Below are 25,857 nucleotides of genomic sequence, written 5' to 3'. Positions count from 1 at the left end.
AGAAACAGTTACTGATTACATAACTATAGTCTTATTTTTTTTTTCATTTGGTTGTTTCACTTTTGAGATAAAAAAAATTATATAGATTGTACATCAAATTGGCACTTTGCAAGAGTTATCGTTCTTGATTTTGTTTGATCTGGTTGATTTTCTCAAAAGTGAAGATCTGAATACCGAAAAAAATTATCGTTATGTGAACATATACTAGCATATGTAGACTGAAGAAGCATCGTGTGTTTGGTGGGGTTTCTACACCCTGAATCATTTTACCATTGGCAGTATCTGAATTTTATGTGGACTTGTACTTAATAGCCTACTTGGGTTCGTTTTAGACAAATTTCATTATACATTTATTTGCGCATTATTCAAATAAAAAGTTAACTTAATCCTAGACGGTATAGACCCCACATTGATGCATATTTATTGAGGAAATTAAAAGCAAGTTTTTCCGAAACTTGACTGTGTTCATTTATTTGGAAGTCTTGTTCACTGAATTGACCAGAATTTACAACAAGGTTTTCAACTTAAACATTAAAAACGAAAATGAATATTAAAAAAAGTACGTTGTACTGCCATGCCATTATCAAAAGTCAAAGTTAACTCACCAGTTCAAAGTAACAGTATAAATGTCCTCTTGGTATATCTCGATTTAACGCGACAAGTCCATGCAAGGAAAAGGCAGGTGATACTATGGTGTTATTCGTGGTTATTTTCATATCAATCTTGTAAAAGCTCCTCGTGCAGTCATTTTTGGTTTTGATCACCTGTATTGGACCTCGGCTGCGCTTCGGGCCAATACGGGTGACTTCAACCCAATACGACTGTACTTAGACTTTATACAGGATTAATATGGGAACGTCCATTTAATAACATTATAATATAAGTACCCTCAACACTGCCAAGAAAACTCTTTTAGACTCTGATCACCAAAATGGCGAGAATGTTTATATATATAGACATTTATTATTGTGGTAGATTTTATAGAAATTTTAATTATGCCTGGAAGTTTTTATTTCAACATCGTAACTATGCTTTATATAGTGTATCAATGTCACTGAAAGAGTTTTACGCAATTATTCTATATGGTGGACAGACGATCAGACACTGTTCTCGTCGACTTCCATGTACTAGCCCGATACGCTGAACTTGAATTTCAATGAGATATAGAACAACAGCCTCACGCCACTCGGATAAATTGTTTCGACACTTTATCCATCGGTCGTCAATCCATTTCCAATATGCTGGGAACTTGGCGGAGAAATTCATTTCTGAGGAAATACTGATGAGCGCACATTACCAATAACAAGTTCTGCGAAAGACGTGATGCCTGCCCACTTTTTACACAGATCTTTATTACCTTATACAAAAACATGGTCTTCGTAAATCAACCGTGAAATCTAAGCTATCGTATTTTTTCTTCTATGGTTTCAAAGCTTAATGTGTTCTAGCTGAAATTTATATGGCCTAGTTGCCCTTTTTATTAAGTGTGCGTTTCGATCCATCTAATAGATAGAGTACACCGAGAAAGTGCAAATCAATATCCAAAAAGGTCATCGTATATTTTGTTTAATTGCCTTATTGTTCTAAAATTAAGAGAACACTGACATTTTAGCTTGATTTAAGGGTATCAGTATGAGTATTACCTCTAATGGCTAATATGTTCACTTGATAAAATCCGCAAAATTAGCAACCAAACAAATTAATACGTTTACAGTGTATACAATGTATACGTATATAATATATTATACACATACTGCCTGTAGTAGAAGGTGTTACGCTGTAGTATTACACGAGACGAAGTCGAGGGTGATGTATTTACAGAGTATGATACGATGCGTAACACCCTCTACTACAGGCAGTATGTGTAATATTATACTGAATACGAGAGTGTTATATATCGTGATTTTTGTATGACGTATAATATAAATATATATTGAGAGTGAATATTTTAACTTTGAAACATTTCATAAAACATTGATCGTTATGTGAAAGTTTCAGCTCAATGACATCCAAATTAACCTTCCAAGTTTTTGTTTTACCCGGCATAAATAAATATTTCGACCTTTTAACCGTTCAATCGGAATAAATTGGCATGTGAGTCTCCAGAAACCCCTAGTAAAGAAACTGTTCCTCCGAACAGTAAACATCGCCCACAAACAGGGTTAAACTTCAGGATTGTGTAGTACCAACAGCTTCTATCTGTCATGCAACTAAAAGCACACTGAACTTCCGAACATCGCGGAAAAGATGCAATCTGTGTTAGACTGTTCATATTGACTCCCTCCGTCATCTTGAAAATTCCAGCTTGATTCTGTGTTCTTTCTCCGGCGTTGGTGGTACAAAGACTTTGGAGATCTAAAGAGAGAAGATATCAGATTTGTAAGTTATTATTTTCAAATATTCAGAATATGAAAAAACTAAAATATAAATAGCCATGTCACTCAGACTCATAACTAAAAATATATTGGAGGGGGATATATATTTTTTGTCGAAAAGGGAGGATGGCATTAATCCAGGCATAAGTGATATTCCGGGGGTTGGAGCCATTTTGGTAATTATGTAATATGTTGGATATAATGACCAAATGATAGCCTCGAACACCCCTCCAAAATCTCTGGACCGGAATCAATGTTTAATGAAGTTCTAGATCCACCATTTGAACACATTTTGCTTTATAGATGGGAAGCCGAAATTAATCAAGCCGGTCCACAAATATAGGTGCATACTATTGTTTACTCTCTAGTGACAGAAAAAATTGTCGGAATGTTCTTTTCTTTATTTAGAACGTTGGGCGGAATAATATATTCCAGTTTCGAAATATTATGTAAAGTCTGGGTGATAAACTTGAAGGTGGTACATTTCACATAAATTGTGATCCGTGGTTCCTGTTTAGACCGGAAATTTCACTAAAAATGTAATCCAAACTTTAAGACCAAGAAAGCACCCAGGAAGTTCAACTAATAACTTAATTAGCAAATGTCATGATTATAAATTGGAATTGGAAAACGAGATTAAATCCATGAACACACGGGATTTACTATTTTAAACATCCTTTTTTGACAAAACTCTTTTGCATTTGAAGAGGCGAGGGTTAGCGTCTTTCTGCTATTCATAATAATGAGTCTTTGTTTCAATTATACAGACCAAGTTCTTTTCAGGAAATTACAGTCTTTCTCCAATATTTATCAAATTAATACTGAAATTGGATACTAAAAAGTATCATTGCGCTCAATACTATTATGTCTCAGAAAACTTCCATTCGTGTTAATCTAATCATTTTAATCGAATGAAGAAGGTTTTTATTGATGTATTAGGCCCGCTATGTCTACTTTCTTGGTTCCCATGCCATATATCGTCTCTTGTGAAGGCACATTATTTCCTATTTGTATCTCCATATATCAACTACAGTTTTAATAGTGTTGGACACAAACACCCATGTTCCTCAAACGTTTTCATTGTCTCAGGAATTCCAAATATCAGTTTATACGGCTCAATATTTTTTTTCGATTTTTTCATTTTGTGAATTTTCAACCGGTTGCCATCTTGAAATGGCGCCGTGTTTTTTTTTTTTTTTTCAATATGGCTGACCGAAAGCCCCTGAAGTGAACTATTATTCAAGTCGCTATGATTTTTCCCTATTTTTTATGATTTTTTTTACTTTAAACGGTGGTAGTTTCAAAATGGCGGCCACGATTGAAGCATTAATATGTGCATGCACACCTCCAAAGGGTGACCCATTTTTGTGCCAAGTTTGGTTTGTTTCAAGGGAGCTGAGCGGACTTGGCTACAAAGAAGAATTGTAAATGTCAAAACAAAAACAATATGACACCAACTTATTTGGGGAGCATAATAAAATAAAACCAACTTGAATACAGTCCATCCTTTTAATTTTTTATCTGCCTGTGAAAAAAAGTAAAATACACTCAAAAACACATTCTGAGGAAATATGCTGGTAAAGTAGTAAAATGCCCCTTTCTTCTTCTCTACTAATTAAAAGGTCTGAAAGCCAAGACTGGCTATTATTGGCTTTAGTTGAATAAGACTGTCATGTTTAAATAAATGACAGCCCAAATATCTATGATCGATTCGAAATAAAAAAACGTCAAATTGTTTGGTATTATTTGAATCATGGAGTGCTGACTCGATCGTCGTTAATGACGTCATAGTGCCAAGCCATGTTATACAGAATAATTTCTGGATTGCTTACAGAGAACCAACCAATCGATAAGCTTGTTACAAATCAATTTGAATTATGTGTATGTAGAACTTCATTTACGTGCGTGGGAATATATTGCAATCAACTTGTACAAATGTATGTGTGTCCGTCCGTTACACTTTTATGTAACAGATTATCTCAGCTTAATGGAGAGTATTTGGTATATTACTTGTTTCGTGTCCCGTTTCCTGATTCCTCACTTATCTTCTTCCTGTTTACCGTAAGACATAATTGGACAGAAATATAGTTGAGTCTAGGTATTGTTACATTCTGATTAATTCTAAATACATATTGTATTAACGTCAAGATCTTAATTAAAAAAAAAAAAAAACTTACACGCACCAGCCGTGTATGCTATACATTGCTCTTTCGCAACGCTTTCAGTTGGTTGACGTTCTCCAAAATAAAACGCAACACATGTAGCGCTTCCTTCTAGATTTGGTTGACTAGAATCCTGCATTCCTCCTATTCGTAGCGTTCCCGGCATTGTGAATTCTATATCCTTTTCGATTTCACGCGTCAGTTCAACCGCCGTGCCAGTTCCCGTCTGTATCAGTTGGATGATCAGTTTCCCACCACCGTAGTCAACACCGACCGATACGAAATACCAAATGTGGGAGTCGACTACTCCGGGGAAGTATGTGTGTATCATGATAGTTGCTGAATGCCTTTCCATGTAAAGCGTGCCATTTTTAACCCATAACATTATTTGAAAAATTCCCGCATCATCACTGTAGTGTAATAGTGTGCCATCTAAATTACTCATGCGGAACAATCCCGATAATGAGTAGTCAACAGTCCGAGGCGCAAAATTTACTTTTTGATCAATAAATTTTACGCCATCGAAATTAGCAGCACCTGCTTCCGGGTAACCTGGTGGACCGGAAGTAAACTCCATGCCACAAGGAACGGACCTGACAATAGAAATATTTTGAATTTCCACTGTAAAAGTTTTATTGTTCATTGGCCATACTAGTGTTTCCAAACTTGTTCCGGATACGTTTCCCAATGTTGTTGCTAAAATGATTAAAATGATTCAACTAAATATATGAATCTCTAGCGGCAATATGTTAAATCGTGATACCTTAATTGGGGAGAGAGCGAGTTTCAAAATTGTTTGAGGAAATAATTTTCAGTAGTGCGTGGGCTGAGATAACACCCACCACGTGCAACCCCACTCATCATTTTTTTTGTTAGTTTAATCATTCTTCAGTCTTCTTTCTGCAGAAAGGGAAATATTCACATAATAGGTATCAGTAGTCAGCCCCATTTTTAAGCTTTCTAATGGTACCACAAAAAGTTGCGATAACACTTTTGGTTACTTAGTTATATGCAATATGTGTATTCATGCCCCTCGGAAAAATCGCTGAAATTGACATATTTTTCCATGCCAAAACTCCCACGTTATTCATGCTTCAGTATACGTAGGAAATGGCTAATTTCTTATTTTCTGTAGTATCAGAATTAATACTTCTGATGTTATTTTTGATGACTTGTGGCGATTGTCATAGTCAGAATTTATCAAAAATTGCTAAAAATGTGATTTTCGATTTTTTCCGTAAAAAGTCCTTTAAATTGCACGACGCAAAGGCGACAAATGGTATCAATCGGTAGATAATTCAATGTTATACAACATGAAACCAAGAAAAACCTCTTCTCAATATAAATACCAAAAATATGAGATATACAGTGTTAGCATGCTCTGGATGAGTGCATTGTTTTATACTGAGACCTTTTAGATGTGGCTGTAATACTTACAATTTTCTAGGCGATCGACAAATTGATTCTTAAATTAGAGGTGTTAAGACCGGTACATGTACCTGAAAAGTCATCATGAAGTTGATGAGTGGGGATAGTGGTGCATGATGCTCCCTCCTAGCCTATGGACCTCTGTGCAACAGAAGAAACACGATTTATTTTACCAATCTTAATAAGGGGAATATCCCAGCTAATTTGTTGGGCAATTTGTTTGGCAGTTTTTTTACCGTCAAATTGACTAATTAACATCAAAATAACCATCTGGGCGCCTGATTTCATAGTTAGTTGAATTAGATATTGGCAGTGGCTAATCAAGGGTTTCTTGGGGTCGGATCCCCCTTTTTGTTGAAAATTTTATTCATTTCGTGCAAAAGTTTGGCAAAAAATGAGCAAATAAGAACATTGAACCTCATTGTTCTGGAAACCCGCTGGACTACACGCATTTTCAAAATTTCTGGATTCACCACTGGTTAGCATTACGCAACAGTAAAAAAATATAGGAAATTTTAAAATATTTTGAATATAAAAGGAACTTCTTTGTTATTCGGATTAATTATTAAAGTTTTAGAAGTCAATACTGTTCTCTGATGGGAATTTTACTAATTGCGGTCAAAATGATCGCAAAACTGAGCAAATAATAACATGGACCACCTTTTTAACCCCTCTGATCCACTCCCTTTCAGAATTATCTAGATCCGCCAGTGGCTAGCATTATACAATAAAAAAGTACATAAAATTTTAAAATACTCTGAATATAAAAAGGAACAACTATCTGTAAAGTTTGATTATCGAGGTTTAGAAGTTGTGAGGACAGATATCAATGGAGCTATGGTAATTCATTAACGGTAAAAAATAATTATACACAACAGTTACTGTTTAAAACAAACATAAGTAAACTTACCAATAGTTAAAAACAAAATCCATTCGTTCATTAACATCGTAACGTCTATATTTTTTCGAACTGGCTTCCCCAAAACTGAGGACTTTAAATGCTGTCACTGCTTTGATGCAGCCGTTGCTTATTTGCTTAATTGTGCCTGTTAAATATGATTCTGTCTAAAAATCAGGCAGGGGTGATTCAACATATCTCAAAATAATCAATGAAACTGTTCTAACAAATGTGTTACGTCCTGAAAGCAACTCTTCTTGTGTTAATTTCCTTGGGTTTGCCATAGAGTGTGAAATAATTTTTGACTGGTTATTGTGTACAAATTCTGGAGTAAAATTTCCACGTAGAACGCAACCAAACTTTAAGTGTTATATCTTCAATGACCAACTTTATTTTGCGATACAGTTTCTATTTGGCCTTCTGAATGATGATCTTTGGGATTAAGAAATGCATAAATCACTAATCATAAGCTTCTGTCAGGATTTAAAGCAGAGCTATCCTTAAAAGTAAACCTATTCACTAGATCAAATATGAAAATACGCGCAGAATCTCGTCAACAGTTTTTTTATATATAAATATAAAACAGCTCTTCACAGAGAAAATACGGCAGCATCTAAATGAAACAAAGCGTATAGCTGATCAAACACGTACGAGGATCTTCGGCTGAAAAGATAAAAATGTATTTTTTTTCAAGCATTGCGATGTCCATCTTTATATATCTATAAAACATTTTTTAACAAAAACTTACCGAAAAAAGTTAAAAACAACAATCCTAAAAAGAATTTTTCTTAAAGCTATCAAAGAAAAAATGTAGCTAGTCGGAATCTGGGTTACAGGCCAATGTCATAAGCAGTCCTAGGGGTAATTTGAGTAAAGTTTGCGAAACGAAAATACTACTCTGTTTTCAGAATTGTGGTGCACAAAACAATTGACGTCGATGTCACAAAAGGTATATTTTGACGTCAACCGGACGTCGCTTTTGTCACCATAGCTGCATGAGAAAACTGCAATGGACGTCCATAGGAGGTAGGCGAGTCATAACATTACTTTCAGACATACAGAATGGCTGATTCCTAGATTAGTTTTATTATGATCTCACCAGTATATGAGCTGCATTCTTTCATTTGCTAAATTTTAATTAAGTAATAAGATATTATCGAGAAAGAATTTGTTTAATGGAAAGATTTAGGGTTAACTCATAATCTGAGAATGTGTACAATTCTAAATTTGCTTTAAAAAAGTGCAATTGACATTTTTACTGCTTTACTTTTAAGTTTCATACCGTATAGTCACAATATTTCACATTTATTGTCAAATTGTACTAATATAGTGCATGTAGTTTGTTTTATGAGGAGTTACCTCCCTTTTTTTAACAAGTAACAATTTGTAGTAGTAAGTCATGTTTTTGAAAATAAGATTCTATAATAGATCCGCTGTAAAATACTATTGGAACACAGAATTGCAGTAATGTACATGTAACATCAGATATGGCAATTTTAACTGGTATTGCCTACGGATTCTTTACTGGTATCCTGTATTTTATTATTGGAGTGCCTTACTTCATACTGCAAGTTGTTACTCGTTGCCTACAGCAGGGTTTCAGTGAAGAGGTAAGAAATAAATTCCGTGTAAGATACAGTGTCATATTTTTAACTATTCAAGTACACTTAAAGGTTCAACCTGGACAGACAACCGAAACAAAATGAACACAAAATAAAAACGACCAAAACAAAACAAAAACATTTTTTCCATGTCACACTATATTTTAAATAGTAATTAAGGAAATCAAAGTCCCAGCATAAAACACAAGATGTATTCAACGGATAAAACTAGACAGGGAAAATAGACACATACAACAAAGAACATGAAGTAACAAAAATGACACGCGCAAATGAGCAATTCGGATTCCACAAAAAATAAGAGTATTGACAAGGTGCACTGGTTACACAGGCAAAATTATTTCACATGATTTTCACCTGAAATGAGCAAATAAACTAAGTGACAGAGTTCACGTGAATTTCAGGTGAATGGAGCCTTCACGTGAAATTCATACGGAATGTTCACATGAAATTCGTGTTTAGCGAATTTCACATGAAAATCATGTTAATTTCATGTGAATTTCACTCGAATTTCATGTGAAGCTCGATTAACATGAATCTCACGTGAAAAATATTTGCCTGTGTAGGTAAGCGTCCTCTGTCTTTTCTTGATACTCCTATAGCTACCGAGTTACTGATAGAATGTGAAGTAAACGTATTCATACATTATACATGTATAATAACACGTATCAAATGCGTTTTCATATTTTTTCCAGGTTGACATCCCTAGTCGATTTCTTACGTTTGTTTTGATTGAGTTGAGTTTCCATTTCTGCATTGCAATATTCAGGTCAAGTGAGTACGATAATCTTTAAAAAGTTCAAATCACCGTCTAAAAAATCTCCCATTACATTTTGACTCAAGGTGTGTATATACAGAAATGTGAATGGGAGGCTATTATTTGCTCATTTTGATCAAAATTTTCCCCCCCCCCCCCAAAAAAAAAAAAAAAAAAAAAAAACAACAAACAAACCAAAAAACAATAACAACAACTGTGTTACAACAAAAAACACAACAAAACTGTCCATCAAAAGAGGGGTGTTCCCCCGGCTCCGCCAACGACACTAATCATGAAAAACAGGCGCACCTGCAAGGCAAGGTATGCATCTCGATTCTGCCCTTTCGGTATGCCTTTCTTTTAACAAAACGCAAAATAAAACTGCATGAGATCGAAGCTAACTAAAGGGTATCCCGCGCCCTGCCCCAAGTAACCATACAGTCAAAATATAAACCAAATCGTCTAACAGAGATTAGATGTCGGCTCAGTCTGAAATCGAGTTCCACGATAAGGAATACCTAAAACTTACGTAAAAATATCGGACGGACGGACACCAAGATCAATATACACTGTTGCACAAAGTGGGGGAATATATAATCAAATCAAAATTAAACCTTTATTTTCTGATAAGGGACCCAAAAAGAGACAATGACAAATATATGGCACGCAAAATTAACCAAAACCCCGTTATCTATGGGATAACACCGTTATATATGGGTTAGCGGGTTGCTTACCCAGATAGCGGAATTTAATTATCGATCACAGGTTATGTTGTGAGTAACAGTCAGTTAACCCATAGAAAACGGTCTGTTAGCCCACAGATAACAGTGTTATCCTGTAGATAACGGGGTTTTAGTTAATTTCGCGTGCCATACATTTAGCACAGTGGGCGGTATGACAAAATCAAAAACATTTAAACTTAGTACCGAAGTTTGCAGTGATTTTAAGTTTTGTTATATATGCGGTAAAAAAAAAAGGAATTTCTAACCCGCAGGAAAATCCGTATACAGTATACGTAATTGCCATTTATAAATAAATTTACTTGACGACCAGGATACCAGAAAGTGGTATTAGTGGGGTAACTACCGGTAGTTTTAATGAGCTAAGGTGCCTCTTGAAGATACGAGTATTCGCTTAAAAGCAACCCAACAAGGATAAAAAATCGATTCAGAAATACCAAATACGCCACGTTTTTCATTCAGTGCCGGATACAGGTGTAAGATGGTTAAGGCGGTAAATAGCCACCTAATTGTTGGAAGTTTGTTAATTTCGTATAAAAAAGGGCAAAATGAGAAAATAGTAGCCTAGAACCCTCTTTTTATGACACTGTTTTCCAAAACATTCCTTGACAGCGCCTGTCATTTGCATCTTCATTACAGCGTCTGAAAAATCGGAGAAAGTAGAAAAAACAAAACTACACGAAGAAGAAAGAAATCGTCTTATGCAGAACAGCAAATTAAGCCAGACTTCCCTGCAATGGAAACAGGCTCACGAAACAGCCGAACAAGAGTTCTACCAGCTGCAATCCTCACTTCGTAATTATTTAGAATCAGAGAAAAAGAGGAAGGAAGAAATGATTAGAAGATTCAAGAAAAAGCGTAAGTAGTGCATATCGGTGGACACGTGGTAGCTTGTACAATATAAGTACGGGAGATCGTGGGCTCGATCCCCGATCGAGTCACATCAAAGACATGTATACAAATTGGTGGTTACTGCTTCTCCTTCGAGTACAGACTTGCTAATTTTTTCGGAGTTATTGGGTGGGAGGGGGGTGCAGAGTAATATGTACTGGTCGGATAACATGCCTTAACTGCGGGATGTTGCTTCTGTGAGCTGGCGCAGTTAAAATCCGATCCAGTGGGTTTTTCAAGTAGAAAGCAGGAACTGTTGGAAACGTTTCCATCCTGAAATGCATGACATCTATAACTACATAGGACATAAAACCAACAATCAATCAATTAAGAAGGAAAATTTGGCTTCAAGATTTTTATTACAGGCACTTACATGTATGTAGGACATTCTTGTCAAATCTTTCACTTTTTACGTGCACGTGTGAAACAAAAAGTAATATTTCCATTTTTTTCATCGAATAGGGGAAGCCATGGAATCTGAAGAGGACAGCAAAACAAAGCTCTTGTCTAACGTGCAATGCAAAGCAACAAATCTAGCTCTTGAGACCGAGATTCTCTTATCGCAACTGAAGCTAGGAAAAGCAAAGCTAGAAAGACTCAAAGAAGCAAACAAGCAGACTATGGAGTGTTATGCTAAGTTAGCGGAACAAGTACAATGCGCATACTCTCATACGTACCAGCCTAGCACAGAAGCAGCACAGCTTGTCTATCAAGAGACTGCGCCAGTGGCGGTAGCGTATGAAAACCCTGACTGGGAATATATTCCCAGCGAACCAGAAGGGACTGTGTATTATGAGTATAGCAACGGATACGAGCAATAAATACATATAATAAGAATATTGAGCAAGTTATTTAACAACTAAAAAGTAGAAAATAATAAAACACGCACGAATAACAAAACAAAAAATTAAACACATTTGTATATACTTAATAAACTTCTCCATTTTTGCCACTTCATATCGGAATCGAGAAAAACAAAGACATAGCAAAAATGGGACTGTCAGAAACAACCAATAACGTAACTAACAGAAAGAAACTACTCATACACGTTAAACAGTCCCCTTTGAGCTGAGAGCTTTAGACTATTTATAGGTGCGTCGGTAGGGTTAGCGTAAGTGAAATATTCGGCTGCGTCCATACCGTTACACCACTGCACATGCCTCTTTTGTAAATTGTAAAGGTTATACAACGTAAAAAAACACCGGATGGTGTTAAAAATTGCATTTGTTTTTATCAGTTACATTATACACATTATCCCTATAAACCTAAAATAATAAAAACATCGTGGACACACACACACACACACACACACACACACACACTAAGATCCACAGTCTTTTTTTAACCAATCTTCAGTTCGAAATGTTAAAAAAAATTCATGGTTACAGATTTGTCTTTTAAAATGCAGGTCTAGATTGTACATTTTACTCTTGATGCATCTTACAATTTTTTGATGAATCAAATTTGAAATAGCAAACTGATACTGATATAATATAAAATATAAACTATTCACATTGAAATGGAAAGCTATGTGCTAAATTGGCTAGTTCTGTCTGATGAGACTAGAAGGGTAATTGTTGTGACTGTTTTTTTTTTTTACAGGTTTGGTATATGTTTTTCTACTTGCATTCATAGGCCCCAGTGCTACAAAACTTGAAAATTACTTAAAATTCTTAACAGACTTTGATTAGAGTTACCATGTTTGTTTTTGTTTTTACTTTTGAGGCTCTGGGGCCTAGACAAATGAAATTCAACTAAAAATGCAAACATATGTAATGCAATTTATTGATACATTGATGTTTAAATCCCTCATAAATGAAATTACAATACATAAAAAACTTAATTGATTCCCACAAATACAAGTTTTTTTTTTGTCCAGGGGAGATAATCCATGTAAGTTTTCTTGGGGAAAAAAGATATAAATGAACTTTTCCAGAGAAACTTGTTGGAAAATGGTAAAAATGAAATTTCAAGCTTTAAATGGGCATAATTGGATCATTTAAAATTCTTATTTCATTCAGTGTCTATTGGTTACGAACATAAATATGATTGAGATGATACATTGTAGTCTCTATTTCATATATGATTAAGACACAGTGTTTTTTTTAAGTTCATCCAATTTGACAGTATGTATGCTAACTGTGTTGTTTTCCATTGTGGCTTTCTATTTTAAGTACAACAATGATGGATCTAGTTGGAGAGTTCCCAGGAGTAGAACTACCCCACTGTAATAAAAAAATTAACAAAAAAGAACAATCCCCTCTTGTAACTTTCTGGATTAGAACACCTACATGTACCTTCTTTTATGAATTTTCAGATCTATCCCTTACACAGTTATGCACAGTTCTTTTCCTTTAAATATATAATGCCCTTTGGGCTTTTGACTTGAATTAAAAAAAAAAAAACAAGTATGTTACATATAAGTTAAACAAATTATCTCCCCTTTACAAAAGCTTTTATTTGATTCTTACATCATCAAAACAGTTTTTTTATCATTTAAGTTTGACTGTTTAAGTGAGAATCATAAAATGAAAGCTCAGAAATGTTAAGAATTTTCAAAGGTTAACATCCACGCTTAAATAGAATTTACACAATGATTATATTTTTCAAAAAACATATAAGAAATAAAAAAAAATGTAAAAAGCACATGATTTACATCTCCCTTTATTTGGTGTTAATAAAGTCCCATACATAAAAAGGGACAAAACTGTGAATATGAAAAACATCCTTAAGAAAAAATTTAAAAAATCATTGTTTTTGATTTATCTTACAAAATGTTTACAAACAGGAGTATACTTAAGGAATGGCTGTTATATTTTATGAAGAATTAACCTCAAATACCTGGTAGCATTTTATTTTAAAGTGTGCACCATGGGCATTGAGGTTATTTCAAATAGACTGAAAGAATATAACAGTCATTCCTCCAAATTTAATTTAAGTATCTAAATTCAACGAGTAAATCATTAAAAAAAGTTTGATGACATCACAGTCATTATAAAATTTGGTCTATGAGATAATAAACCAAATTTTTGATCCAATCAGAAACCGTGTTACTTTATTATTGTAGTATGTCTTTAAAAGATGGGCATATAATACATAAACATCACAAATAAAACACCAATATCTCATACATTACATATAAAAGTTCATTGTCAAAAACCACAAACAAATATGCTTCCATAACCATCTACAAATGTATAGGTTTCCCATGATGTGTAAACATAATTATTTTTATAAATACTATATCACAGCCTAAGAAGCACTTTTCTGGTAAAACCTTCATCATTTCAGCTTGCAGGCAATTCTTTTTGTAGATTAGTATAGAGGTCAATCTGATCATATCTTGATTACCAAAAATAGAAGAGGACAGTTGGGGGTGGGAAGGGTTGGCAATGGTTACGGGATTGATGAAATTGAGAGAAAATCTTGGAATAGAAAAGTGCATGGAAAATCCCTGTCCAATCTCCAAAATTATTCCATGATCCTTAAATATGATAGAAAATACACTTCAAGTATCATTAAACATGCTAAACCTTTTCTTTTCTTATCGTACCTGGTCAATCATTATGTCAAAGTTTTAATTCTTTTGATGTGTTCATTCACTCTCTGATTTGCCCGATCCACAGTTCCAGTAAGATTATCAATATTGTCTGATTGAACATCTAGTTCCTGTTGTGTTGCTATGGCAACAGATTTTATATTTTGTAATGTCTGACTGATTTCTTCCACTTCTTCATCACTTACTATCTTTTTTTTAACTTGAACTAGTCCACTGAAGTTTCCAGCATCATGGTTACCAGTCACAATGGGTCCACTTAGTTCATCCTTAGCAAAATTCATGGCATCCTTTGTCAGAAGTTCTCCTAAAATAAACATAGTTGTAAGTAAACCTTGCATTTAATATTCAAACAACTTTATAAATTAGCAAAATTACATCCATAAGCAGTGGTTAATTCAGAGGGGAGAATTGAGAGGATATTTGCCCTGCCCTAACATGGGCAAAAATGTATTGATTTGGGCATAAATCAATACTTTCCAAAACTTTAACACCTAATCATTTTCTGCCTCACTATGCTCGTAAGTTATGGTTACAGTAAGTGTTAAATTAACCTAGTGCACATGTGACCCATCGTATATGTGTAAAATAACAACAAATATGGCACCTGTTAAAATAAAAAATACAATCGCGGGAGGTCTTGCAGTAGACGTCCACAAAAATGGAAGTTTAAAATGTGCCTCCGGCTGAGAGACTGATTAATTGTGGGAGAATGGTCTGTTTTGCAAGAGTCTCCTGCAAGAATCGAAAGAGTTAACATTAACACGTATGGGTTACTAGATAACCTGAAATTGATAAAGGTCAGGCAAATATAAAAAGAGACTATAAACTCAAACATAACATTACAAAAAATTATAGTAACTCATATAGCAACATGGCAGTGCATTATCAATAAGTCTTTTTGAGAGTACAAAATACACTGCTGTCAATCAAAATTTTAATTTCTCCACTCTTCACTGTGGAGTCACTATGTCCTCCACTGACACTCCACAGAAGTAAAAACCAAGATAAAATTCCCCAATTTTAATAGTTTTCAATATTTTTCCATGTCCTTTACAGAAATGTTATTAAACTACATGTACATAATAACCATTAAATATATCTTTGCATAAAAACAGGAGAAGTTAATTACAGACAATTTTTGAAATGATTACTCCACTGTGGAGAGTGGAGACACTGTAACTCCACTCAAAATATCTCCACTGTGGAGAGTGGAGAAATTAAAATTTGTGTTGACAGTAGTGTAGCTCCATCCCTCAAAAGTGAAGCCTTAAATCATATTAATGACCAAACAATCATAAAGTAGAAGACATATTCTATTGATCATTTATATTTAAAATCTTGAGAAGAAAGAGTAATTTGAAAAATTTGAAATAAAAGCTAAAATTATTTCATTGCTAAGTGTTGACAATAAGTTTCAACAATAATTTTCTTTATGAAAAGCCATTGTGATTTTGGTTTTTGTTTTTAAAGTTAGGTTTTTTCTAAGGTCAGGTCCTGAAGACATGCAGTATGTCAATTAGTACAATTTTTTAACAAATAAAAAATAAACCAAAATTTGAATATATTAATTCTGCAACTAAGAAATGGACATTTAAATTCAGTATTGAGACATATATATATAATTCATGATGATAGGAAGTACAAAATGGTTAATTTTTTATAGACTTTGTTTACCGTAACTACGCAGTCTTTTTGTATCACGCTAGACTTTTTACAATTAGGCTTCTGGAACAGGGTTATGTTGCTACAAGATTGGAGTCATCACTACAGAAGTTTTATGGTTGTCATGAACTCATGGATCGTTATGGTGTATCCATCTGCGCCTTGAAAACTAATTTGTTCAACGTGTCATAGTTTGCCTTTCCTCTTTCCTCTACCCTGGATTTGACTGTTTTTAGCAACTTGGCAGGTGTACCTAGAAAAGCAGAGGACGTTTACCCTACCGGTGCACATGGTCCATTCTCCCAGTTTTTAATGGGGTCCAAGTTGCTCATTTGCTTTTGTTACATTGTATGTATTATTTTAATTATTTTATGTTCTTTGTTGTGTATGTAAGTTTTTCATGTCTGGTCTTTGTTCCTGGATTACATTCTTTAGATTTCAGCTAGAATCTTGGTTCCCTTGATTACTCTTTAACAACAATTTGGCAAAATTGGCAATACCAGTAAGTATGAATAAATCAAGAGTTTATTAAACTTGATAACATTTGGATTATCATATTAATTTCTTGGCAAATATCTGGGCAGTGTTGAAAAACTACATTTGAATAGATATTACAAAGATTGCAATACCTCTCAGATTTAAATTTTTAATAGGTAAAATTTTTGAGTTATATCCCTTTGCATACATTTGGCAACATTTTTTTTCAGAGAAGGGAAGTTGAATATGAATTACCTTTTTGTCCTGGATTCTTTTTCACAATTTGCTTCTGCAAACTTCTTTCATCTTTAAGTACATCCTCAACATAATCAACTTTACTTTTCAGTGTGTTGTCAAGGAATCTTAAAACAGGCAACAGATTGGTACAAACCACAGCATAAGTTAGATCAGGCTTTCCAATGTAATATCGAGTCACTGTCATTTCACAAAGTGACAAAACCTTCACTTGTGAAACATCCCGCCATTTAAAATTATGAACTACCTTCTGTTTATCAGTTAAAATAAACAACCCATCGACACAAATCCTCAAAATACCCAATAACTGATACGACATTTTGCCCACTTCTAACTTTGTATATAGAATTTCATAATCAAGTTCTGTGGGCAAATCTGTTTGTTGAATGATTTCCAAACTCTCTTTTTTATACTGGTGAGGGATTTTCCACTTCCCCAACCAGCTCTCAAGGCCAGTGACTACACTGTCGGCAATGTCAAGGTCATTATGGATATCAAGCATTGTTGCCATTGAAGAATCAATCTGTGTTCCTTGCTGTTGCAACAAGTTGGCAGCATTGTTTAAGGTATTCTGAGAATCATGGACACTGTGCAACAACTTCCGTCCCATTTCAGTTGTTCCAGCAACACCACTGTTCATGGCCTGTTTCCCATTTTTTTGTACAGTTAAAAGATTATGTCTTTGGAAGTATTGCAGAACATTGTAAGTTGATGAAATATCCTCCAGAGAAGACAACCACCATTTTGTTTTATCCTTGGATGTGATTACAATGGCTCTGTAAATAAGTCCAGTCAAAGATTTCTTTATATCATTTATATCACTGTGAGCCATACTATTTCTATATGGAGTCCCAGTGAGGTCAGAATCCCCAATGAACTCTAGGAATTGAGATGTCACATATAGTACTCCATATTTCCACCTTCTTGATTCATTGTCATAGAATGAAGCTGGCCATGACTTTACAGTTACTTCTCCAGGATCCATCTCAGTCTCTTGAAAATTGAAAAAATAAGGAACAGTAAATACTTAATCGATGAGTCCAGGCCTGACATTACAGTATATTAACTTACTACATAGGAAGCCCTAAAGACTTGTTGAAAAAAAAATTACAGTAATTTTGGGTAAAGGAATTTTCTAAGGGGATTTCAAATAGAATAAAGACAAAATTTTAAGCAAATTAAAATTTTGTTGATCCTTGCATTCATTCTCATGGTCTAATTATAAATTATTATTGATAACCTGTGTCACTACAGATGTATCTACTGTAAAATGTTTCATTAAGTTAAAATAATTCATATTTTGTATGTGAATTTATAACTCTTTTACTTAAAAAAAATAAATGTGTAATGATATTTATATGTCAACCTCTATTTCTATATAAAATTATTATTAAAATTTTACATCTCTTTACTGAGTATTTCTTTAAAAATTCCATGGAAAGAAAGTTTCATTTGCAATTTATGGTTACCAAATGAATTTTTAAATTATCTTTAAATATGAAAAAAAGTTATGATGATTTTAAAGTTGATGCCCATGCCAATCAATGGATTTTTTGGCAACCAAAACCAAATCACAGGTAAATGATGGCATCACGAAAAACTCTCCTATATGTCATAATGTGAACTGCTTGAAATAACAATACATTTGAAGTTTCTCTAAATCTTGTGATTTCACAACATCACAACATAACATGGGAAACATCAGACTTAAATTTGGGTGGACCAAGCAGCTCCTTGGCTAATTGGGAGTATAAACTTATGTTCTTTATGGAGCACATCACTTTCAGGTAGTAAAAATAGCTGAATAAGATTGATTGTATTTCAATAATTTATGTATGATAATTAAAAGTCTGTAATTCAATTATATACCAAGTGCTTTATTTCATGTCATTTTAGTATTATGTAGATTTCATTCATTACTTTTGTTTGTTAATGGAGTGACAGTCATATAAATAATGGAAACACTAACTCGCTTTGTTTGTTGTTTGTCTGTTGTTGTTACCTACTTTCACTTTCGCTTTCGGAGATACACTGGAGTTCTCTCCCCTAACGGAAACAAATTTTGTTTTAGGCCGATTAGTGATTGGTCAAATGACTCATAAAAGAGCATTTTTGATTGGATGTTGACAGCGGTATGTTGCTTAGTATCATCAAGCGGTAACACGTTTACATGATGGGTATGTTTATCATTAATTAATCCCTTTAATGAATGAAACTTTATTAATGATTATGTTAGAATTGTTCTCAAGGCCCAAAACTTCGTGACTACACGCAAGGTTTTGACTTCTGATCTATAAATGGAATGACATTTACCTGTAAAGATGTACAACTTTTACAACCGAATAGTCTTTTTCAACATTTGGTTGTTGTCTACTTTGAAATTCAGAGATTTATCGTTTTATCCAAGACTTTTGCCGAAGCCTTGTTCTCTTTTAGGAAGAAATGACAGTTCCATTTCATGCAACAAACTGTCATGTTCATATTCTCAAATGTTTTACACATAGTGACATATTCTTACTTCATTACAAATTATTTCCTCTGTATTGGCTGTAATTTAGTGTAAAATTCATATTTGATCGACTTTCTTGATATGTCAGCTTTAAAACCTTCTGTCCACAGTACTGTTCCACCATAATGGATCTAAACCATAGTCAAATATTTATTCAATTTAATCATATACCTCATGGTTCATTGAAGACCCATATGTGGCCTTGAGCTGACATTTTTCATCCTGGTTGTTGTCTCTGAGATATTCACCATATCCATTCTCCTAACATTTGTGAACAAGTAGTATTCTGGTTAATTCTTTAAGGTCAAAGTCCTCACAATGGTATTCAGTGTGAAATACATGATAGCCTTAGAAGCACTGAGAGCATAATTTAAGTTTGACAGGAAGATGTGAAACTTTTCATTCAGAGCAAACTCTTCTTCACTAAAATGCATTAATTATATGGTCTTTTTTGTTACCCATATGCCATAATAAGTCTTTCTCTGAGGTAAGAACACTTTAAGTAATACATTATGCCTTCTTAGCAAAAGTGTCAAGAATCATCAAGATTTCTATAATCTAATACATACATGTATTCAACTACACCTTCCTCATTTAATAATACAATGTATTACCCTTCATTTGTTAAATACAAATCATGGTAAACATGTTTTTTTTTCGTGGTAAAGTTAAATGTTATTAGAGTACAGATACATTGTTTATGTAATTAGGTCAGAAATAAAAAAAAAAGATTTTATTGTACATGCATATTATTCATCATAATGAAAACACCAAATAACAATCTTTGACACTCATTTCTATGAAGAGAATAAATCGCAAAACACAGTCCTAATCTGACTCTATATACAATGTAATCTGGATAAAGCGCTGATGGGAATACAAATTCCCAACAGCTCAGAGAAAGTCTCTGGTGTTGATGTCATCATACTAGTCTCGAAGAGATGACAAGCAGCCTTGTACTTTCTTGTAAGTTTCCATCTGTTGGCTGGATACTTGTACTTGTTACTCACTCACTCACAAGCTGATGCAAGAATGTAACTGTCCTTGGTTTCTTCTGGAAAGATTGCACAATCTTATAAAAGTGGAGGTGGGTGCAATCTGTTTTACCATTAAAATTTTGCCCAATCTTAAAAAAGTAAAATATATTAGGCTAAAAAAAAATATGTTTCGGGTTTCCCGACCAACCCTAATTTTTTCTCCTGACCCTAATACATTTTTTCTCCAAAATTGAAAAAATTGGTAATTTCTGCCAATTTCCGGTATAATATGGATCATTTCTGGTAAAACCAAAGGTATGTTAAAAACCCGGTCACAAAAGCGTTTGAATAGGAGACTTATTTACATCACGTAATTCCAAACGTAAATACAGTGTACTTATATTTTGTTCAAAATTCCTACAAAAAATAAGTGTATTGTAATAAAAGACATGATTAATAGGTATGTATGTTAAAAATTGAACTTTCTACTAACATATAAAACCATACACTTTCATGACTAAAACATGATGCTATTTTACAAATACAGGCTCAACTTTAGTCGAGAAAAAGTAAAATGAAAAAAAAAATAAAATGAAAATGACGACCAACCTACCCTATTTTTGGGAGGAATGTAACCCTAAACAGACATTTTTTTTGGCCTTAAATATTAATACATGTACATGTACATTTATGTATCCATATGGCTATATGCATCAATTTGAGCAAATATAAAATGGTAAATATGTTACCAAACTTATATAAAAGCAAACAGGAAACAATTTTTGGAAATTAAATGTGCATTAGGGGATGACAATTTGATAGTTGGGCGTGGGGTTAGAAGATTTTTTCAGGTCAAAGTTTTTATTTTCACCTATTTAACAGTTAAAATAATATTAATTTTCACATACATTAAAAGCATTTGTTTTAAATGTGTATTTTTTCTCCCACCTTGAAGAATGGTTTGAAATTTATCAGCAGGGCCCACTTTTCAATGACCCCTTATATTTGGTGTGTGCTACTAAAATTTTTACAATGGTTGTAAAGAAATACATTTTTGGATCATGACTACCAAAATTACCATACTTTCTTAAATAAATTTATTTGTAATATGAGGAAGGCATTAGTCTTGAGTGCGAGCAAAGCAAAAAGTACTGGGTTTCCTTTCAAACCAAGTACAAATGTAGAATTCGTCATCGACCACTTTTGCTGAGTTTGATTAAGGTTGATCAGTGACAGCTGGTGAAGGGACATTCCAAATTTTTGAAAATTTATCTTGGACAAACAGTTCCAGGTGCAGCATCGATTTCAGAGTTTTATCACTATCTTTTCAACCAGAAGTAGCTTTATTTGAGCAGTTCTGATTTAATGGCATAGTTATCTTTGAAATATTTTATCTATGTATCATTTTGGACTATTTCTAAAGCTTCTATAACCTTGGTTCCCTTGATTACTCTTCAGCAGATCCTGATGTAGAGGTTTGCTGTGACAAAAGTTTCTCAATTGTTAGTATGATCAAACTTCAGACAAATTGGCTCGCTTATAATTGTTGAAATAATAAATACTGTGGACAAAATGACACTTGCTGATGTGATGGTGTGGCCACAAAGACTTGCATCGTTTTATTGTTTTATTGATGCATGTTACTTCTACATGTACAGTGTTCTAGCTAGGACTTGAAAGAGCAATCAAGGGAACCAAGGTTATATCGGTAATCAAAAGAATGCAATTCAGGGACAACAGACATACACAACAAAGAACATAAAGTAACTAAAATCTTACATACAAAGTAACAAAACCAAATGAGCAACTCGGACTCCACTGAAAACTGGGAGAATGGACCATATGCACCATATAACAAGAGTGGAAATCTTAAAGGGCCATTCAGATAATTTTAAATAGGCACTAAGGGGCAGAGGGGTGTGGCACCCCTCCATTTTGTCCTAGCTAAGACACTGAATATACTTGTAAAACATGTACAATGGACTTGTATCTTTTGTAAATGTGATACACTGCAAAACTAAAATTAGGAGATTATGAATATTCAGTTATTAGTTTAGATGGGAGATTGTGAAGATATTTTTTTTAATGATGTAGTTACACATGTACTTGTATACACATATATTTTCCTTCTTTTGCATTTCAATTTCTTCGAAGCTATTTATCCTGATCAACCTTCCATTTATTGAGAGTAAAAAAAAATCTGTGTTTTATCATGTCATAAACATATTTTTTAAAATACTAATGTACATGTACATGAAACATTTGTACATTGTACATGTAAAAAACCAAATGGCAAAATTAATTTGACACTGGACAGGTAATGATGACAAATCAATCGAAAGTAGAAATGGAAGGAAAAAATGAATAAATTACAATTTTAGTATTGTTGATTGTAGAAGTTACAATGTAGTGATCTTGAACTTAAACCACTTATAGATATGATAATTTTTTAATATGAACACCGTCTTTATACCCACTGGCCCCAATTTACGTGTTTTTTTTTTTGTACATGAAAGTACATAGTGTGAATATTTAAGAGGAAGCTAGTCTTTTTCATTCTTCATGTCAATGATTTGCACATATACATGTACATGCATATATCTTATTCTTGTTCTCAACCTCTTAACCTGATCTATAAATCAAACGAAAGTTCATTGAAAGCTCTTACATAATGGTGACACATCAAAATCGGCTCAAATATCATTTAAATTCCACATGTTACATGCACTAGCAGCAGTCATGACAGTACATGCTCAAAATGTATCAAATTGCCTTGAAAAAAACACTTGAAAGACTATGAATAATATTACAAAAGATTTATGTTTGTAAGTTTAAATAAACTGCTATTAATCAAGCAGTATTTGAGTTTGAAAATCTGTTTTCTTGCACTCGGGAGAACTTGTACAAATCATTTAATCTTGACATTCGAAAGGATATCACAGGTTTTTCTTTTATTTACAAGGCAATATCAATAGATATTTTAATAAGTGTCTAAGTTGTTTGAATATACTTTTCATGTCTTTTATTTTTCTGAAATGAGTTTTTATTCTCAAATGCCTGGATAAGGCATGTAGAGAGAAACTTGTATTGATTTTTCAGGATTTGATGACAGTGTGCCATATTTTAATGAAATAAACTTAACAGAATATACATGTATATGTTATTTGCATTTACATGTACATTTAAATGAACTTATATGAAAATTTTACGTGAATTTTTCGAGTCTGTGTTAAAAACTTTTTTTGCAAATGGCATCCATTTTTAAAGTCATGCAGATTTTCCAAAATTATTATGTTAAAGACTTAAGTTTTGATTTTTTTATCAAAATAAATTCCTAAATTAACTTAAAAAAATCTTTGTCTGGTGAAAGCAGCCATCTTTTTGAGAAAAAAAGTCTTGGTAAGGTTTGACACTAATAGTGGTCCAGTAGTCCTGTGCCTACCTAATTTGAGAGAGAGGACTACCATGGTAATTTCTGATCAGTCATCGTTCTGTCAAATTGACCCATTAAACTGGTGATCGTATCACATGACCACAGAGTGGTCAATTTATTTTACGGATTCCGTTGTTTTGTTTGTGAATGTTTACACATATTTACATAATACAATAGATTTAAACATCATTTAATTATTATTGTACATTTGTTTTATATTTTACAAAATACGATATGTGGATTTAATATCTTAAATTTAAGGTAAAAGGAATATGGTTGGATATTGGATTCGTTTCAATGGAAATTCTTAATTTTCTATGGACTAATTATCAGTCATTTGACATAACAAAACTGGGATCAGATTAGTCACTGGTCATCGGTTATGAATCTGTCAGTGATCAATCAGTCAGCGGGTCATCGACCGGTCAAATATTGCTCAGATTGGTTCAGGGACTGGACCTAACTTAATAGTTAAGATTTTATTGGTTGTAAGGACAGGACCACAATTTTTTTTTAGGACTGCCTGATTAATCTATCAAGTAGTCCTGTGCTTGTGGACCAACTTGTGAGAAAAGTTGTCCAACCTTGCTTGGAGAATAGTTCCAACAATTTTTTTCATATTATTAAATAGAAAATTTAACAAGCATATATGTATAGTTCTACTGAAGTGTACAATAAGACTTGTATATTAAAAGACTGCTTTCTAAATTCTATCCTCCTTTTAGCTGAAATAGTTCATATACATACTCTCATGGCTAACTTTTCAATACTTTTAGCAGAAACTTGATATTTAATTTTAGAGGTTAAATGTCATGAATTTACCCATATCATATTAAATGATTTGGAATTGAGGTGTAGGTCATTGGTTTTCTTCTTGCTTTGTACATGATTTGTAATGCAAAATAAAAGGAACCTGATTTAGGATTATTGGGGGGAGGGTGAACTCTCATTTGTGGTCTGACAGTTCTACAAAAAAATTCAATAATGGCCCATTGAATTCTGATTGTATTTTAAAATGGTCCATTCTTAAAAATTGTAATGAGATAACACATACCTACATGTATACATAATAATGTATTTTTCCATCTTACTTTACGTGTACATGTACATTCTTTCATGTTAATTTCTGTAGGTACATTTCTATTTGTACAAAAAGAATGTTCAATCATGTTTACATTCTGAAAATTGAAATTTCACTCAGATTTTGTTCTATTCTTGGTAAGTGTTAAATGATACATAAATTTAAAGTCAAACAAATTAAAATGAATAGAAGTGAAAATTTGTCAACAAAGAAGCCTATTTTATCGGAATGGGACAACAATATTGAAGTATAGTTAGTTGAAAGGTACTGACAATTTGAATGAAGGGCTTTAAATCGTAATGTATACTGTTTACGAAAATTTAAACATCAAATCAAAACGATTTTTGTCAGTTGAGTGGAAAAACTTGGCAAATGTTTTGAGATAGAAATAAGCTTGGATATTAAATGGATTTGAGAATCGGTCTACTGTGTCCTACCGGATTTCAGTCATCCAGGATGTTAAGCAGTGAGTCAAATTTATAGTAAGGCAGTGTACTTCATAACTTTCATTATTTTTTCAAATGCACTTGTAGAATTTTAATGACTTAACATTAATGATTGGCTTTATATATAAATGTGTATATGTTATATACATGTATTTGTATATGTACAAGTAGTTGAATAGTTAAAACATGTTCAAACTTGTAGTACATGTATCTTGAGCAGCTGCTTTTAAAACCCAGAATTTCAGTAGCATTATTAATATCTATCAATTTTCAGAAATATTCATGTAGCCCCAGACAGTTTTGCCTCGCAGTGAAAACTAGATACAGAAAAAAAAATGTTCGTAGTTAGTGCCTGTGTTTCCCTTGTTTATTTTTTGTGTTAGGCCAAGAAAAATCATACTCTTGTTTCTTGGGTAAATATAGGGTAGGTAGGTACATGTACATGTAGGTAGGGATTTTATTTTATTTTTCAAAAACATTTTACAGAGTTAATAGAGAAACCAGTGCTTGAACGAAAATGGCCATAAAATGTTAGGGGTAGGCACAAAAAAGTAGGGTACAAATGTTGGTAAAGTAGCAGGAAACATG

General features: G+C 33.3%; 4 protein-coding genes across 12 annotated transcripts in view; 2 read left to right on the top strand and 2 right to left on the bottom strand.

The window, feature by feature from the left end:
• Positions 1–1,075: 1,075 nt before the first annotated feature.
• LOC148603028 (uncharacterized) lies at positions 1,076–7,841 on the bottom strand. 4 transcript variants are annotated; one of them, XM_088553642.1, is made up of 4 exons: positions 6,876–7,841; positions 5,975–6,106; positions 4,553–5,233; positions 1,076–2,355 (listed from the first exon to the last, which is right to left on the bottom strand). In XM_088553642.1, exons 3-4 carry the CDS (start codon positions 5,178–5,180, stop codon positions 2,066–2,068), a joined length of 918 nt encoding a protein of 305 aa, XP_088409768.1. In that variant the 5' UTR covers positions 5,181–5,233; positions 5,975–6,106; positions 6,876–7,841; the 3' UTR covers positions 1,076–2,065. The 4 variants fall into 4 exon arrangements, with proteins under 4 accessions (XP_088409768.1, XP_088409769.1, XP_088409766.1 ...); XM_088553643.1 differs by having other exon boundaries at positions 5,975–6,036; XM_088553640.1 differs by lacking the exon at positions 5,975–6,106.
• On the top strand, positions 7,818–13,126 carry LOC148603027 (uncharacterized). Of its 2 annotated transcripts, XM_088553645.1 has the most exons (5): positions 7,818–7,889; positions 8,292–8,473; positions 9,178–9,256; positions 10,619–10,837; positions 11,333–13,126. In XM_088553645.1, exons 2-5 carry the CDS (start codon positions 8,351–8,353, stop codon positions 11,689–11,691), a joined length of 780 nt encoding a protein of 259 aa, XP_088409771.1. In that variant the 5' UTR covers positions 7,818–7,889; positions 8,292–8,350; the 3' UTR covers positions 11,692–13,126. The 2 variants fall into 2 exon arrangements, with proteins under 2 accessions (XP_088409771.1, XP_088409772.1); XM_088553646.1 differs by lacking the exon at positions 7,818–7,889 and having other exon boundaries at positions 7,973–8,473.
• LOC148603026 (synaptosomal-associated protein 47-like) lies at positions 12,632–23,052 on the bottom strand. 3 transcript variants are annotated; one of them, XM_088553638.1, is made up of 3 exons: positions 22,978–23,052; positions 16,824–17,816; positions 12,632–14,733 (listed from the first exon to the last, which is right to left on the bottom strand). In XM_088553638.1, the coding sequence occupies exons 2-3, from the start codon at positions 17,806–17,808 to the stop codon at positions 14,435–14,437; spliced, it is 1,284 nt and encodes a 427-aa protein (XP_088409764.1). In that variant the 5' UTR covers positions 17,809–17,816; positions 22,978–23,052; the 3' UTR covers positions 12,632–14,434. The 3 variants fall into 3 exon arrangements, with proteins under 3 accessions (XP_088409764.1, XP_088409762.1, XP_088409763.1); XM_088553636.1 differs by lacking the exon at positions 22,978–23,052 and adding an exon at positions 18,793–19,233; XM_088553637.1 differs by lacking the exon at positions 22,978–23,052 and adding an exon at positions 18,830–18,897.
• LOC148603025 (uncharacterized) overlaps positions 18,934–25,857 on the top strand; it is a 63,105-nt gene continuing 56,181 nt past the window's right edge. The window contains exon 1 of one of the 3 annotated variants that reach the window (XM_088553632.1): positions 18,934–19,000. The gene's annotated coding sequence lies outside the window, so the exon portion shown is untranslated. Of the gene's footprint in view, positions 19,001–25,119; positions 25,306–25,857 lie in introns of those variants that run through there. The other 2 variants (XM_088553634.1, XM_088553633.1) reach the window with 2 other exon arrangements.

Source organism: Perna viridis, chromosome 11 (assembly GCF_037379345.1).
Source record: "Perna viridis isolate PV_CMFRI_1.1 ecotype Kerala chromosome 11, ASM3737934v1, whole genome shotgun sequence".
NCBI lineage: Eukaryota > Metazoa > Mollusca > Bivalvia > Mytilida > Mytilidae > Perna > Perna viridis.
The sequence above is the reverse complement of the archived record's forward strand: the minus strand, read 5'-3'. Positions and strand labels throughout refer to the sequence as shown.